Source organism: Sardina pilchardus, chromosome 11, assembly GCF_963854185.1.
Source record: "Sardina pilchardus chromosome 11, fSarPil1.1, whole genome shotgun sequence".
NCBI classification, from domain to species: Eukaryota; Metazoa; Chordata; class Actinopteri; order Clupeiformes; family Clupeidae; genus Sardina; species Sardina pilchardus.
This window is the reverse complement of record NC_085004.1, coordinates 2630005-2646269: the sequence shown is the minus strand read 5'-3', so window position 1 is coordinate 2646269 and position 16265 is coordinate 2630005. Positions and strand designations below refer to the sequence as shown.

General features: G+C 45.3%; 1 protein-coding gene across 2 annotated transcripts; it reads right to left on the bottom strand.

Moving 5' to 3' along the window:
- Positions 1-1938: 1938 nt before the first annotated feature.
- Positions 1939-16226, bottom strand: LOC134096066 (WASP homolog-associated protein with actin, membranes and microtubules). Of its 2 annotated transcripts, none has more exons than XM_062549814.1 (10): positions 15559-16226; positions 12311-12484; positions 11036-11186; positions 10255-10424; positions 6881-7046; positions 5761-5954; positions 5327-5413; positions 4988-5083; positions 4170-4605; positions 1939-3435 (listed from the first exon to the last, which is right to left on the bottom strand). In XM_062549814.1, the coding sequence occupies exons 1-10, from the start codon at positions 16129-16131 to the stop codon at positions 3116-3118; spliced, it is 2367 nt and encodes a 788-aa protein (XP_062405798.1). In that variant the 5' UTR covers positions 16132-16226; the 3' UTR covers positions 1939-3115. The 2 variants fall into 2 exon arrangements, with proteins under 2 accessions (XP_062405798.1, XP_062405797.1); XM_062549813.1 differs by having other exon boundaries at positions 6872-7046; positions 15559-16225.
- Between the last annotated feature and the right edge of the window lie 39 nt (positions 16227-16265).

Here is a 16265-nt window from a genome sequence, read left to right as displayed (position 1 = left end):
CCCACACACTCCTCGTATTGATTCAGCCATCATTGTGAGGGGGCTAATGTAAACGGCTGGGAGTGAGGGAGTGGGAGAGCTGGAAGTGTGAGTGAGTGCGTAATCCTGGCACATGATGCTCTAAAGTGATGTCTTCGCCGCGCGCACGCAGCCACCACCTGGTCCCTGAGATGGGCAATAAAAACAGCATGAGGAGAATGACGAGGAATGATGAGAACCAATAAACTTGAGACAGACTGACACCCACACGCAGGTGCAGCTACTTCTGCAATAGAAAAGGCTGAAGCGTTTCCTGCAGTAAAATGTCTCCTATGGTCGAAAGCGTCATTGCACAAAACAATGAAAAGGGCTTGCTATATGACATCTTCATTTTTTTTTGTCTGTGTTTTTTTTGTGGCTGGTGTTTTTCAGAGAGCACACCGTACACCAGTGACTCTTCTGCCTGTCTCCTGTAGTATCTCAGTCCGCAGTGTGATGGGGGATGAGTGGGCGAGTTGGGGGAAACATAATTAAGAGTGTTGCTGCGATATAACCGTAGGCTACCACTCTGGAGCCATCCTGTTGCCATAGTAACACCATTTGCCAGGAACCGGCGCTGCCCTGGCGGTTTTTCCCGGCGCCTGCGGTGCTCTCCTCCCCAGGTGTCCCCATCCTGTCCCCCCGGGCGCCGGCATGCCACCGCCACACACCGCTGACAAAGGAGAGCGTGCCTGCAGGCGAGAGGGAAGACGCCCTCAGGACAACAGGTAGTAACCCCCCTTGCAGGTCACGTCTAGAGAAAAGCCATGGCTGGATCTGGATCATCTCTAAAGGTTTCAGCACGGATTTTCCCAACACCAAGGAAGACTTTTTGTGTTCTTCTACTGTGCCCCCAGCTATGTCAAATGTCAAGTGGGCATCTTTGAGTTTTGATGTCTACAGAGCTTTAGCATCAATCAGAAATCAGGATAAAGACTTTTTTTTTTCAATTGGCTTTTACCACTTCTAACAATATTGACTTGCCCATAATGTGTTTAAAGAAGTCATACGGCCTTGCCATGTAAGGCATGGAACTGGTGTCTTTCAAGACCTCCCTCAGTCATGTTGTAAGGACACAAAGACCTATAGACCTCTGAAGTTCGCCTACAAAAAAGCCACCATCTTGGCCCAAATAAGGAGATCCGGTATCTTAAGATTTTTTCTATGGGAAAATAACATGGGGATTTTCAATTATCGCACCTGTTAAACTCTAGCGGGGATGATGACATTGGAAATGAAGACGTTTTTCACTACATAGTTTTGTCCACTGCCGTCTAGTGGCTACTGTGATCTTCGGTAGGTGAGGACGGCACACTTTGATCTTTGCTACCCCAGAGCTAACTTACCATGCAACTTGCCATAGGCAGTTAGCTTCAATTGACTCCCGGATCTCCTTATATGGGCAAAGATGGCAGCTTTGGATCCTTTTTGTAGGCGAACTTCAGAGGTCTATAGAATAGGACCTCAGAACATTTATGTTGCTATATGCACCACTGCCACTCATTCATTTTTGACCTGGAGCCATAAAGATCCCTGGTGGCCTTTAATGCAAAGAGTCCGCCTCAACGAGGGAAGCACTGGAGCAACAGGCCTCTGGCACGGAGGAGGGAGGGAGGGAACTTCACTAGAACCACTAGATGGCAGCGACATTAAATGCACTCAGGCAGGCACATGGCATCTGCGTCAGATGTGACGTGTTGCAGACGTGAGCTCACAGGTTTTCACAGAGCTACACATTAATCATGATCAAAAACAAAATGGCACACGTGCTCCCCGTCAAAAAGACTTTGGATGATATCTACAACGCCAGTGCTATTCTCCTGTGGGCTATACACGTTTATCTAGTACTTGTTTGTAGCAGAATACATCAATAGTCTTTTTTTTTTTTAAAAATTGTAATGAACAACACAATCCTCAAGGCACTTTTGCATATTTAATTATAGTGTTTTTTTTTACAAACTGTAATTCCATAAAAACTGATTAAGTACTTAAGCAAAAAAAGAAAGAAATTCAACTGAAAGGAGAAAAAAAAAGGCAAAGAAAAATATCAGTGCATGACATCACGCCTTCAATTTCTGGTAACATAGTCGGGTTAAATTAAGTGCAACACAGGGCTGTAAATCAAAGATTATACTAACACATTTATGCTTGAGCAATACTCCGCTTTGAGACAAAGGTCAAGGTTTACTGGATTTCTGTGGTTATGGCAGAGACTGCTTACAAATGAAGTCACCTTGAAAAGTAGACGCACGTATCCCTCTATTTCATGTCAGCACGCCTTAAACATTGCTTTGCTGCACTACCAAATATTGCCACGTTTAAAACACACACACACACACACACATACACGCAAATAGTAAATTGTATGGTGCCAACATCATGATGCACCACGTCAACATGCAACACACTTTTCCTTTTAAGGAACTCCCACAGACATAAAAGAGACATGTCGAAGGCTACAAGGTCATGTTTATGTGCATTGAAGTGCAGCCAGAATCTGCGCCCATCAAAGTGCAAAGGCTGCCACTTTCTACTTATTGTTGTTCATGGTTTTAGTGTCTTAATGTTGTATACACTCTGGAAATCTCTAAATACAGGCTATTATTATATATTTTCTAAGGACTTTCTCTGCCTTTAACAATTCTGTAGTTCTGTAACCATGATAACCATTGGGAATGAATTCAATGCCCCATTTCGGAGTCCTTCATTCATGAGTTATTCTGACTGGACTGTCCCTGTTCTGAGATTGTAGATCATAGCAGACTTCATAGATAAGAGCAGACTTTATACTCCAGCAGGACATCTTACTGGACAAGTAGAGTCACATTTGGATTTTCTGATCAAAGTGCCTTACTATCAAAATCATAAAAAGACCCTTGGTAGGTTACCTGTGTGAACGAAGCCCCGATATAGCGCTTTAAGCGTTTGCTTTTTCTCTCAACGTCAAGTAAAAAAAGAAAAACACTATTGATCAGGTAACAGTTCAGAGAAAGCTAGCATGTGAATGCATACCATTGGCCTTGCACAATACTTGGGATTTTTGTTGGTTCTGGCGTCGAGAGAGAGAGAGAGAGAGAGAGAGAGGCCCGGAGCGTCTTCAGCTGCACCACTCCTCGGACTGGGTGTCGCCGTGGTCGTCCGACTCGTCCTCGTCATCGTCGGAGTCCGAGGACACCCTCTTCATCCTCTGCATGGCGGCCTTGATGCTGCGCTCCAGCTCCGAGTCCCGGCTGCCCGGGGCAGGTCCCGACGGGTCCGGCTCCACCTTCTTCAGCTTCACGCCCTGCCGGATGGCCGACAGGATGCTGTCCCTTGCGCTCTCCGACGGGCTGCCGGCCGGCCTGGAGCTCGGCGGGGGCACCTTGCGCAACTGGATCTGCCCTCTCTGTAAGGACGCCAGCACCTCGTCCATGGAGCCTATGGATTAAACAAACAAACAAACAAACAACTTAGAATGTAAACTACCCATGTAGAGTCTATTTCTGGTGCAAACGCTTCTTCAGAACTGATTTAAACATACAAAAAAATATATTATACACAAAACAATTGTCAAAGTTAGTCTCTACATTAAACCCATTTTAGCTGAGGAAAAGGACTCGGGACTTCAGTCCCCTTCCGCTCTGGCAGAAGACTTCACCTCAGAGACTGTGCTTAGAGTGGCACAGGATGGCCCACCAGTGTAAACATGTCTTACGGTAGCCATTAGCTGCACACCGGAGGGAAGCTCAGCAGAGACAGTAAACCAGTGACTTCCTGAAGGAGCTCTCGCTCCAAACCTCTCTTTCACCATGGCCCTGGAGCCCAGACACTGCACCAGTATTCCACTCAGGAACTGGAGTCGGCGTCTCGGCCGCCTGTTTGCTGAGCACAATCTTCTGCAGACAGTCAGAGCTTCACTGCCTCAATGTGAAACCATACAAAAACAAGACCCGTCTTTTCTGTTTACCAATATGGGCGCCTTTCCCAGGATGCAATTAGGATTAGTCTTAGACCACGCTTGGCTTTCGGTGGAGCATCTTCGATGGAAACGCACCTTAAGCCAGGGACACTTGTTTATTATGCTTGTTTGAGGGAGCCGTCTGCCATATTTAACTTGACACGGAGTTAAAGAAGAATTTTAATGTGGTTTGTACTGTATGTATGTATCTCACCTATGTTTTGCTTGAGGGTGTTTTTGGCAGGGAATGGAGGTGCTTCTTTCTCGTCGAGGGGCTTGGGGGAGTCCAGCTTCTTTGGCTGGTTTATGGGGAAGCTTGGAAGAGGAGGTGGAGGAGGAGGTGGTGGGAGAGGAGGTGGCGGAGGAGGTGGAGGAGGCGGTGGGTTGGACGCCTGTGGAGGTGGCGGCAGGGTGGAGGCCGGTGGAGGCGTTGCAGCTTTCGGTCCTGGAGAGACAAAGATCTGGATGGGGATGTCTCTGGGTTTGGGCTGCTTCTTCTTGGGGGAGGCGAGAGAGGAAGCGACAGCACCGCCATCTAACTGCGGTAAACTGATGATGGACAGCGGCTGGGACGTGTCCTCATAGACACTCGAGGCCTTCGGGATGGCCCTGGTCCGAGGAGTTTTCAAGACAAACTGGCCTTGCCGCTTCTAGAAAAACAAAAACATAAACTAAATCACATTGCCAACCTCACAGCATACCTAATCATGGCATGGAATCTCTTTGAGTAGTAACAATTTCTTTCGCGTTCATGAAAGTAGACACAGCTCCACTCCAACTGCGCTGAACGTGTTTAGGAGATGGCCGCAGAGGTCTTACAAAAAGCCCGATTCATTACAGGAAGCTCAGAGAGCGGTGATCCTGTCGAAATGACAAGCTAACACACAGAGGGAGATCATAGGGAGTACAGGAAACTGATTAGACCACCTGGGGGACTCTTCATCAAGTCAGGCTGTGTGTGTGTGTGTGTGTGTGTGTGTGTGTGCTGCTGGCGGTGCCAATGGTGGTGGTGATGGCGGAGACGGAGATTACCTCTCTGAAGGAGCGCAGCCGGTTGAGGGTCTTCTCCCGCTCCAGGTCCACCCACTCCTTCCTCTTCTGCTCCTCCTCTTTCCGCTGTTCTCGTTTCTGCAATCACACAGCACAGCGAGGCTAATGGCTCAGGGGGAACGCCGTTTCAGAGCTAAACTATGTAAACGAGTCCCAATCTCACAAGAGCTTTGTATAAGCGCTCATTATACTCGCTTGTCTCTCCGACTCTCCTGGCGCGCCGCCAATCAAAGACGTGTGAGACAAACAAACGCCTCGTGCGACACCCGTTTTGACAAGACTAGTCTAGTCAGGTAAGGCCTAGCTGGGCGGTATACTCACCAACTGGACGCTGTGGTGCTGAACAAACTGAACGGTTCTCTCCTGAGCCAAGCGGTCCTTCTGTTCGTGAGCGTCCACACACTGATCCTAATGAAGACAGAACATTTGAAACAGCATGCGTTCACAAAAATGGACATTTATTATCAACACCTAGCTTCTATATTAGTATGTATGAGGCTTGGGAAATGTCTAGGTCATTTACCTACATGATTTAGGAAATGAATAAAGTACAAGGTCACTTAAAGAGGCTCCTCGGAGGAGAGTTAGTGAGTGGGAACTTTGTCTCTCTGAGTTTACAGTGCTGAGTGTGTGTGTGTGTGTGTGTGTGTGTGTGTGTGTGTGTGTGTGTGTGTGTGTGTGTGTGTGTGTGTGTGTGTGTGTGTGTCTGTGTGTGGCCTGCTGCAGGTGAGGCCAGGGAGACGAGGGCGGCGGACCTTCTTATTGCGCAGGTAAGCTCTCCGGGCACAGATGGCCCCCCGCTTGCTCTCCAGCTGCTGCAGTCTCTTGCTCAGGCTCCGGGCGGGGTGGGTGGGGTGGCTGGGCTCGTGCTGACCGGACGTTTGGATGATGCTGTGCAGCTCCTCTGGGTCCTCGCACGTGTCGTAGTACACAACCTCCTCTTTCAGCTCTGCGCAAAGACACCTCGGTCACTCTCCAGTCCACCCCTTGGTCTGTGTTCTATAGGATCCCCCCCCTTTATCCTCTGGCTCATTAAGAGTTCATTAAGTCAATCGTTCATTTACTTTTACATTAATTCAGATTAATCAAGTGAATCATTAATTTATAAGACGGCTAATAATACATGCATTCACATCCAATGAATATCACTTTCAGGCTTTCGATTAGATCAAAAACACGGTAGCGCTATGTATCACTGGATCACCGTCAGGCTGGCTTGCCATCACTTACATACCTTCACAATCCTACACTGTCAGCTCAAGTCTGTCTGAGGTCCACACACACGCAAAACATCCCTTTTTTTCTGTCATTCATTCATTCATTCATTTCAATGTTCCAGTTTTTCCCCTTTGCCAGAAGAGGAGATTCACATCACACACGACTCATGGGTGCTTTTTCATGTTTTATAAATAAATACAAAGCCAACTGCGAGCTGGTCCCAAAACTGCACACAGAAACAAACAAACTATTCCCCCGGAGCTGCAATTAGGGTCCATTTGCATGAATAAATCATCCCTTGTAAATATGCTTTTGTGGCACCGTTTCAACTCAAGCCTGGTCTTGTGGAAATAAATATGTGGGGCCTGTCTGCTGAGGGCTGAGTCGCCTCCTCTTCCCCTCCTCGCGTCGGTGCTCAGCCCAGGATGCCACGGCACTCGCGCACACAAATGACAAGTGTGTGAAAATCGGGCTATTTTGGCAGATTATCCCCGAGCCGTGACTCAGTCAGCAGATGCCTAATGCGTCTCTTTGCATAACATGTCCAGATGTGTACGTGTGTGTTTGAGTGTGTGTGTGTGTGTGTGTGTGTGTGTGTGTGAGTGTGTGTGTGTGTGAGTGTGTGCATGCGAACAGTGCATATCTTGCCTTTAGTACCTTTCATCTGCCGGCGCACGGTGTCGATTTGTGCGACCAGCAGCAGCTCCTCGTTTTTCAGGATCTCAAATTTAATGTCGTAGAGCTCCAACTGAGCCTCGTAATACTGCAGCTCCAGCTGGTCCACCGACAGGATGCCGCCCTTCTGATCAGTCAGGCCCCCCATCTGCAGGAGGGAGGACACCAAGGGGTTAAGTGCAATACGCCTCAGGGACACCAGGGGTTAAGTGCAATACGCCTCATCTCCAGCACTATAGGAGGGAGGACACCAGGGGTTAAGTGCAATACGCCTCATCTCCAGCACTATAGGAGGGAGGACACCAGGGGTTAAGTGCAATACGCCTCATCTCCAGCACTATAGGAGGGAGGACACCAAGGGGTTAAGTGCAATACGCCTCAGGGACACCCAGGGGTTAAAGAGACCCTATGTGCAATACTGCTCATCTCCAGCACTATAGGAGTGAGGGACACCAGGGGTTAAGTGCAATACGCCTCATCTCCAGCACTATAGGAGTGAGGACACCCAGGGGTTAAGTGCAATACTGCTCATCTCCAGCACTATAGGAGTGAGGACACACAGGGGTTAAGTGCAATACTGCTCATCTCCAGCACTATAGGAGTGAGGACACACAGGGGTTAAGTGCAATACGCCTCATCTCCAGCACTATAGGAGTGAGGGACACCAGGGGTTAAGTGCAATACGCCTCATCTCCAGCACTATAGGAGTGAGGACACCAGGGGTTAAGTGCAATACGCCTCATCTCCAGCACTATAGGAGTGAGGACACCAGGGGTTAAGTGCAATACTGCTCATCTCCAGCACTATAGGAGGGAGGACACCAGGGGTTAAGTGCAATACGCCTCATCTCCAGCACTATAGGAGTGAGGACACCAAGACCTGGAGGAGAAGCATGACGGAGGACAGGGGCTCCAGCACAGCTGTGGCCCTCTATTGTGTCCAGGAGACGGTCAGGAACATGACCACTGCTGCCTCACCTGTGAGACTGAGATTGGGCCGATAATAATAGCCTGCGTATCGCAGCAGGAACACAGCATGGTACGCACAAGGTGCTGGAGGTGTAGAACACACTGTGAGGTGTTGGAGACATTATGCAAGCATGTCTCCAGAGATTTACTTTGGAGGCGTGTCACGGGGGCAGAAATATCAAGTCGTGCTTGTTGCCAAGCCTGATGGAGGCTGTTGGAGGCAGTGGGGTGACACTTAAAATGCTAATAGGCCCAGGTGTGTGTGTGTGTGTGTGTGTGTGTGTGTGCTTGTGCACTCTTTTTTCTATTAGTGTGTGTGTGTGTGTGTGTGTGTGTGTGTGTGTGTGTGTGTGTGTGTGCACTCTTTTTTCTATTATCTACCGACAAGGCTTACACAACAAAGTTTTGCATATGAAAATTGCCATTCCACATTTCCCTACCAATACCTTGGATACAGCTGCAGCTGCTGCTGCCACTGTAGAGCTGGGTAGCCTGTACCAACATGGGCCTATATGGAGTGTTTGGTCACCAGCAGTCACTGAACATTAGCAAATCTCAGTATGCCAGGGGCTGAGAGTAAATCTGGTGAGGGAGTTCACTCGGTGGGGTGCCTTTTCTGGAGCGCCAAAAATCAAATTTAAATGTGCAGCTAGAAGGAGCCAAAGGGGAGAAATAAAAAGTGTTGCGATATTCTTCTTTTCTGACTGATGAAAGACCAGACGTGCTGCTGCATTCTGATTCGTCTGAGAGGATTTAAACATGCATGCTGGCGCACCTGGGAGCAGGGCATTGCAGCAGTCTAGACATCAGACGATAAGATGGCATTTGTATGTGAGCCACACTCACACAATAAGGATCTAATCTGCCTGTTGTTGTTCAGGGGGAATCTTCAAATGATGAAATATGGCCAGTGAAGGTTAGCAAGTCATCCATCACCATGAATCGTCAATAGTCATCAATCCCTCACCCCAAGCTAAAATATAATAACTGTGACATGCAAAACTGTGTGATGAGATTGTTGAGTGGTCTGAGAGGAAGGAAAAAGCAGATGTCAGCTATGGGGGGGTGGGGGGGGGGGGGACCATGCAGGCTGATGACTAGCCCAAATAAGGTAAGATAGTGAGGAGAGAGGCTCTGGTTGAAATGGCAGGCGACTAGGACACCAAGTTCTCACCACGCCGTTCTCAACGCGCCGTGCTGCAGCACTACTCTGGGCAGTAGGAGCTAAGACAGAAAGGAGCTGAGATGCTCATATCATCAGGACAATTCAGGAGAAGTGGATGAAGAGGCGGAAAGTCTCCCAAAAACTACACAAACACCATGTCAGTACAAATAAGCACTCTGGATGTAATGTAATGGCAGTCTGACGGGAATCAATAAGATAGTTGTAAGTGAGAAATTCAAACACTTGAGTGACAAACTGCATTCTGAAGTGTTTTGGACTGAAAAGGGGGGGAAACTAGCCTGTAGTTCAGCACAAAAGATGAGCTGTTGGAGAGAGGTAGCTATTGAGGTGTTCTGTGTGTGAGTGGAGAGGGTGCAGGTGTCAGTTAGTAGGAGAGAATATAATATATGCTATACTGATAAGACTGACACCAAAAACAGGGTCTTCCCATCTGGTTCTGATTGACAATGTCAAAGGACAAAAAAAAGAAAAAGGAAGAAAGCCCAATTTCAACAAATTGTCTGCTCTCTCAATTTGAATGACGTGTGTAGGTACTCAATGTCAATTTTTCTCAAATATCTCATAAAAAAAATCAGAGTTAGGCAAGGCAGTGAAATCCCATTGAACATTTATGGTGGAAGCTAAAAAAAATTACAATGAAGAATACTGTTCTACATTAGTGAGGAATATATCTCACAGAATTCAAGCAGTCATAAAACCCAGAAGAGTGCAACAAAGTCCTAATTACTGTTTTTTAGGTTTGTGATTCCATAATATTTTCCTCTGGATTGAGTGATTCCATATGTTTACCTCTACATGATCGGAAACATAAATTGCCTTTATTTAATAAAATGTTAGGTACATCTTGCCAGTAAAGTACACCTCATCACCTCTATGACTGGTGAAATTGATGGGCATGCAAGTAGTATGCCTGCCACTATCTATCAATATCAAACTTATGTTTTTGTGTGGCTGTACAGTCGTTTAAGATTTGTGTCTTATGTTTTATATTGACCATACACTTTCTTTGATCCCGAGCAAGAAGAATCAACACAGATATAGTCAGTGCCAGCATCTTCATTGCTCTGGCTCTTCATAATGATGATGATTATTCATTCTTCTTCAGCTGTCCTCTATTCTGGCCAATCAATACAAATGCAAAACTCAGTCATTTCAGTGTAAATGAGGTTGAGTGCAAGCAGCACAAAACGTGGACCCCTCACCTTTTCCCTGATCTCAGCCTTCCGGCGGTGCAGGCACATTTCCTTAGCCCGCATGTTCTGGAGTGTCTCTTTGGCCAGCAGGAACTTGAGCCTCTCCAGGCGCGGCGAGGCGGAGGCCCAGGAGGCCTGGCCAAACCTCCGCTTATCCTCCTCCATCTGCCTCAGCATCCCTGCGAACACAACTCCTGTCACTGCCGCGACCAGCTGCTCAAACCCTCAGCAGGACCCCACCCGCGCGTGCACGCGCACGCACACGCACACGCACACGCACACGCACACGCACACGCACACGCACACGCACGCACACGCACACAAACCGGTATACACACACCCACACATACACACAGGAGAACTGTTGCTATTATTCACCACAACTGAAAGAAGATGAGCGAGCGACGGTGATCTAAAGTGGACTTGAGAGCAGAAACTACAGTATGTGCTTGTGTGGTTGCAGAGCAGAGGATGTTTTCTTCAGCTGAGATGGCCCGTGACTCAGTGCTTATGGGCTTTCTGACAGCACACGGCTTGTTTGGGAGCAAACAAAGTAGTCAGCATGATGTCATAATGATCCAGTCTATTTTACGCCGCACAGTCAAATTGCAGCTGACAGCGGAAACAGACGCATTCACAAGTAAAGAGAGTGTACTGTACAGCAATTTCTTTAAAATACCTGGATACGGACGGTGCTCGTGCCAATTTTCACTCGGAAAACACAGAGCTCACACAAAGTAGCACTCAGCGAGAAACCAGGTAAGTTGGGCTGGAAACAGCAGTGCAGTACCTGCCAGAGCTTTTGATGTCTGCACAAAGTAGCTGACGGTGATGTCCTGGATGGAGCTCACAGCGTCCTCGGCTCTCCTCCTCCAGTCCTCGGCCTCCTTCTGCAGAGCTGCGATCCTTTTGGGGCCCAGCTCTTCATATTCCAACGATTTCTGTACATTTCAGTGCCAGGAATGAGAAAAAAAAAAACAGCTCTGATATAACTCAGACATTTGCTACATTATTTCTTACCGTGAAAATGGCGTTTACATTTCCATTGGCCAGGATGTCTGTATGAAGACCATTAAAGTGCAATAACATCACAACACACTGAAGGTAAATGGATGGGATACAATTCTCAAATGCAATTCTTGCTAGTGTGAATGGACAATCGGAGCTGTACATGTCAATAAATAGACGCCTGCTCTTTTGTTTCTATGGTCAGAATTGCACTCTGATATTTAGGCCACGCTATCTGCAGCAGCACATGAATAGAAACGTCCTAATAATTTCAAATTCCATTAGTTTTCCCTATTTGTTCTCGGCCGTATTAGAATATAGCTGGAGGGTGATGAAAACGGCAGTGGCCTTTTTGTAAGTCTAATGGGTCTCTATTGTCAGGGTGACCTGGTATCCACTGAAGCTCATGATTGCATTAGGCGATCACTACAATCTTATTTAAGTTAAAAAAAAAAAGAGGACCAGAGTTATGCGTATACGTAAGTTGGGAGGGGGACACCATTCAGTGTGTTGAAATGTCATTAATGAGCGACAACAACACATTCTGAGACCAGGCGAGATCATCAACTATGTGATTCGATAGATACAATTGAGCACATCATGTCCAAGGGACCATGGTATCCATTTTACTCTGTGGATCCATTCGCCGCAAGTCTCCTCTCATCATTACCTTATCATTGAACCCTGCAGTTAGTGCTAAAGGATTCTGTAGCTGTATGTCACTTACGATAAAAAGTGTCTGCTCTATGAATAAATGTGATGTAAGGAATGCTTCCAGACCAAGTATAACATTTATCAGGAGGAAAATAGTTAGCATTGTAAATTCAGAGGCATTTTAATTTTTTACATCCCATACTACACCTTTAAGAAAGGACTTAGAAAAAAGATTAAGAGCCGTGGTATTTTTTGTTGAGTCTTTGAGAGAAATGCTGTCATAGCATTGAAATAAAACACACAAAACCATAGATGGCAAACTCTAGCTTTTCAGTTCAATAATTTCATTAATAGTCATCTATCAAAATGCTCTTGCTCTGAAACAAGGAAGGGCAGACTGTACCAGAATTTCCATCTTATACAGCATAGCCAGCTCTCTCATATCTCGAAAAGGTTGCAGAAGGTACTGGTAGAAGAGCGTTGCCACGGTGACTAATTCTTTGTAAGCTTCGTCTTCCTCTTCATAAATCTTTAACAGTCGGACCAAACTGTCGGCGCCATTGTGCTCCTGGAACATCTGAAAGAAATATTTGTCAAAGAACTGTTACATTATGCAATAATTCATGGGAGGGGTCAGTGAGGGTTCAACTATTCGGTTACTTCATTATGACACAAACAAAATTGCGCAGTAACAATTACAGTAATTGTGAGGGAAAAAAAGAAGTAAAAAATAGCCTACATAAGTAAGTCATCATACAGTCCAATAACAATTTTTGTATCACACAGAATGACACTAATTCAAATTTGAATGTTGAAATCCCAAATGTTGTATTACCATAGACATAGGCCAAGTGGCCAAATATCTACAGCATATCATATTTTCAGCCATATGCAGAATCTGACATGTTCATCAACATGACTGGTTGATGACAACTGTGCTGCGTGGGTGGGTGAGTGAGCGCATGCTTGTGCCACTCAGAAGTACTTGTCTCATAATAGAGGCTTCAGTTCATATGCTCCGCACTACAAGCATTCCAATGTCTTCTGCATGACTAGCACCGTCATCACCATCGCCGCAATTAATGCTGCCCACTCTTGTAACAGGCAGAGAGCCTATTCCATCACATAAGTGCTACTCAACATGTTGCTTTCTCCTGCTTCTTCAGGTTTATGTCATTGCATACAAATCACATGGGCTTCTGTAGGAGCACTGTAATGAAGACGCAGTGGGGATGAGCTACAGGCAGGCACACATGCCAACAGTTGCAGAGGTGACAAAGATGTAGTAGAGAGCTCCGTTAGAGAGGGCCTTTGACATGCTGGCGAGGGAAACACACAATGTCTGCATGAGTCATGAGGGGAGCAGCTTCACGGCGGACTCTCTCTAAAGCGCTCTCAGTGCCTCCCACCATGGCTGGCCTGCAATCGACTCAAACCACAGACAGAGGTCCTGGTGCTGGTGCTGAGAACCCACATGACTCCCACTCACACGGAGGTCCGAAACCACTTCCACGGCACACCCACCAGAACAGGGCTAGTAAACATACACACACACACAGGTAACTCCCTGCCCCCATTTCTCCATCTTCATTTTGACAAGAAATAGTGTTGGAATTACCGGAGTGGTGATGGAACGAGACGGAGGAAATAAAACTAGCAAAAATTAGCAGTTAACCTTTACCTGGTTTTGAAGTTCCCTCAAAAGGGTAAGCACCAGTTGGCCATTTGAAATCCATTCCACATAGAGTAGATGGGCAGTGGGATCACAACAAATGACATTGACGACAGATAGATAGAGTCTTCTCTATGACGTGTGTGAGACAAATGTATTGAGTTAAAATTGATGTGCTAAAACAAAAGCAACATGCTTTTTCCAATCTAATTTGTTTTCTAATCTGTTTAAGTAGGATAAGATCTGATTTAGTCATCATCGTCCTCAGAACTAGGCCTATAGGCCTATAGAGTCAAACAATGGAGGTAGACAATAGCCTAAATAGATGAGACTAGCAACTCAATAGCTAAGGACAATAGTTTCTATAAGACCTTGTACATTTTGTCAAAAAAGAGAAGAAAGTCTGAACAACTACCACTTCAATGTATCAAAGATCAAATAAAAATCATTTCATGTTGAAGTCATACAGAGTTTCCTAGAACTTTTCCTTTTTCTTCTACCTCACAAGCTTTGACAAGGAGTGCATACCGAAAGAGCCCAAAATGCACAGGTCAAATGTTTATTTATTACAAACAAACAGATGGTACCTAAACTAATAGTGCAAGTCAACTATTAGACACTGTCTTTTCCATCCTGGACAACAGACAAAGCATACAATTACTATGATTTACACATGTTAAATATACTTCATAGTTGTAGAACTTTTTATGAAAAAGTTTTGTACATGTTAATAGAATTTGCAGATGCACACAAATGTCCTCCCTTCCAACTTTCCTGTGTGATGCTGAAATCACAAGCTTGCAACACTGCAGATACAAGATTCAAGGTACAGGTATGAACTGTGGCCCCTTTTTCACAGCCTTTCTAAAGATCTAATGATTATGTTCAATTTTCTGTGCACTTCTCAAACGTATTTGTACTCCTAGAAAAGATGCATCACAAGTTATTGATATTCAGTTACAAATAACTTCTAATGGCGTAATACACTGAGACTGAACTGTTTCCATACTTGTCATGCTTATGGACCTAGCAATTCACTTGTGGTTTCTCTCTCTCTTGCTTTTTCACTGTGACTCATCACACACTCACATAGAGTTGTTCTTAAAGGAGCCAAACCACTTTTATCAACAAGAAATATGCTCCAGCATTGTGCTATTTTGCATTTCATTTTGTTGCTGGTGTACCATGGAAGACAGGCCTATACCTACTAGATAAAATGACTGCAATTTAATGCTGCTTATTGCATATGTTCATAACAAAGACACATTTTGTAAGAAATGATCAATCTGATTCAATTTCATCTTGTAAAAGTAGTCCAATATGTTCTCCAGACAGATAACCCTCACTTGCTTGATTTTTTCTGATGGAAACACTGCAACAGTAAAGTATAGATCCCTCTGCATGCTTGTGGGTATTTTGGCCATTGTTCTAAAAAGATACTGACTTCAGGATTCAACAAATATTATTATCATACTGCTAATATCAGGCTTTTGAATTCAGCAAACAATGAAAATAAGACCAAATATAGGACCTGATTTGCCTTTTTGTTCATGTTTGCTGATTATTATTAATAGGCTAGGCCATAGGCCTAGGCCTACAGTACTTACATGCCAAAATACAAGCAGCCAATTGTCATCATTTGTTTGAATTGTTTAATAAAATGGGACATTTCGTATACAAAGAGGATCACTTATTTGGCTTTAAATATAAAATCCTACAACTGGTGGCATCATTAATATTGTTTAATCCTTGCCATACCGACTGAAAGCATGTTAAAGGTAATCCTGCCTATAATGTAGGCCCAATGCTAGTCTAGACCTGCTGGGAAACATCGGTGACCCCATCTTGTAGGCCTACATCCCAACTGGCCAATACAACACAACAGCTTTCTTGCAGACTTGCAAATGCACCCAAACCATTTACGTTACTGACCGACCACCATCTGTAGGAAGCCACCTGTCATGATAGGCACAGCTCACCTTTCGCAGAAGATCTTTGGCCCTGGCAACTTCATCCTCCATTGTTTTTCTCTTGAACTCTTGAAGATTTTCAAAGTATTCTTCCACATCTCGTTCATCGTTGTTAAATAAAGAATCTAAAACAATCTTACGGCCACATACGTCAATCGCAGTACTGAAGTATTTTTCGAGCTGACGACAGGGGGTATCCAGATCTTTGTCTTGGTCCTCTTGGTTCCCTGTCCGGTTAAAAAATATGAGGTCCCATATATTACCATCCTCGAAGTCTGACAAATCAGGGAAATATGGGGCCAATATATCACCAACACATGTAAACTGGCGGTGGACATTTCTTAGATCACTGACAGAGAACAATCCGGCCCAGCTTGTTTGTGTATCTCCGATTGCTAGCTCTTCTTTTCGTTTCTGTCGCTGAAGTGTTCTGTTGTGACAAGTGACAGCGAACTTGGATTCGATTACGTTCCACTGAACGATAAACCCCAATTTAAATGTCTCGTTTTCATCAAACAAATTACTTTTAATCGCGACCCAGCCATCTAAACTATCCAAGCGATCGAAGTCTACACTATTCATTTTGGGTAAACATATACAACTCCAGTTTAGCGCTAGCTGCTGTGTTTACACCGTCCGCCATATGCATGACGTAGATATCCTTTTACCTTCAACTTTGACCTTTTGATCACATGCTCGGGAAATTCCATGTCTGC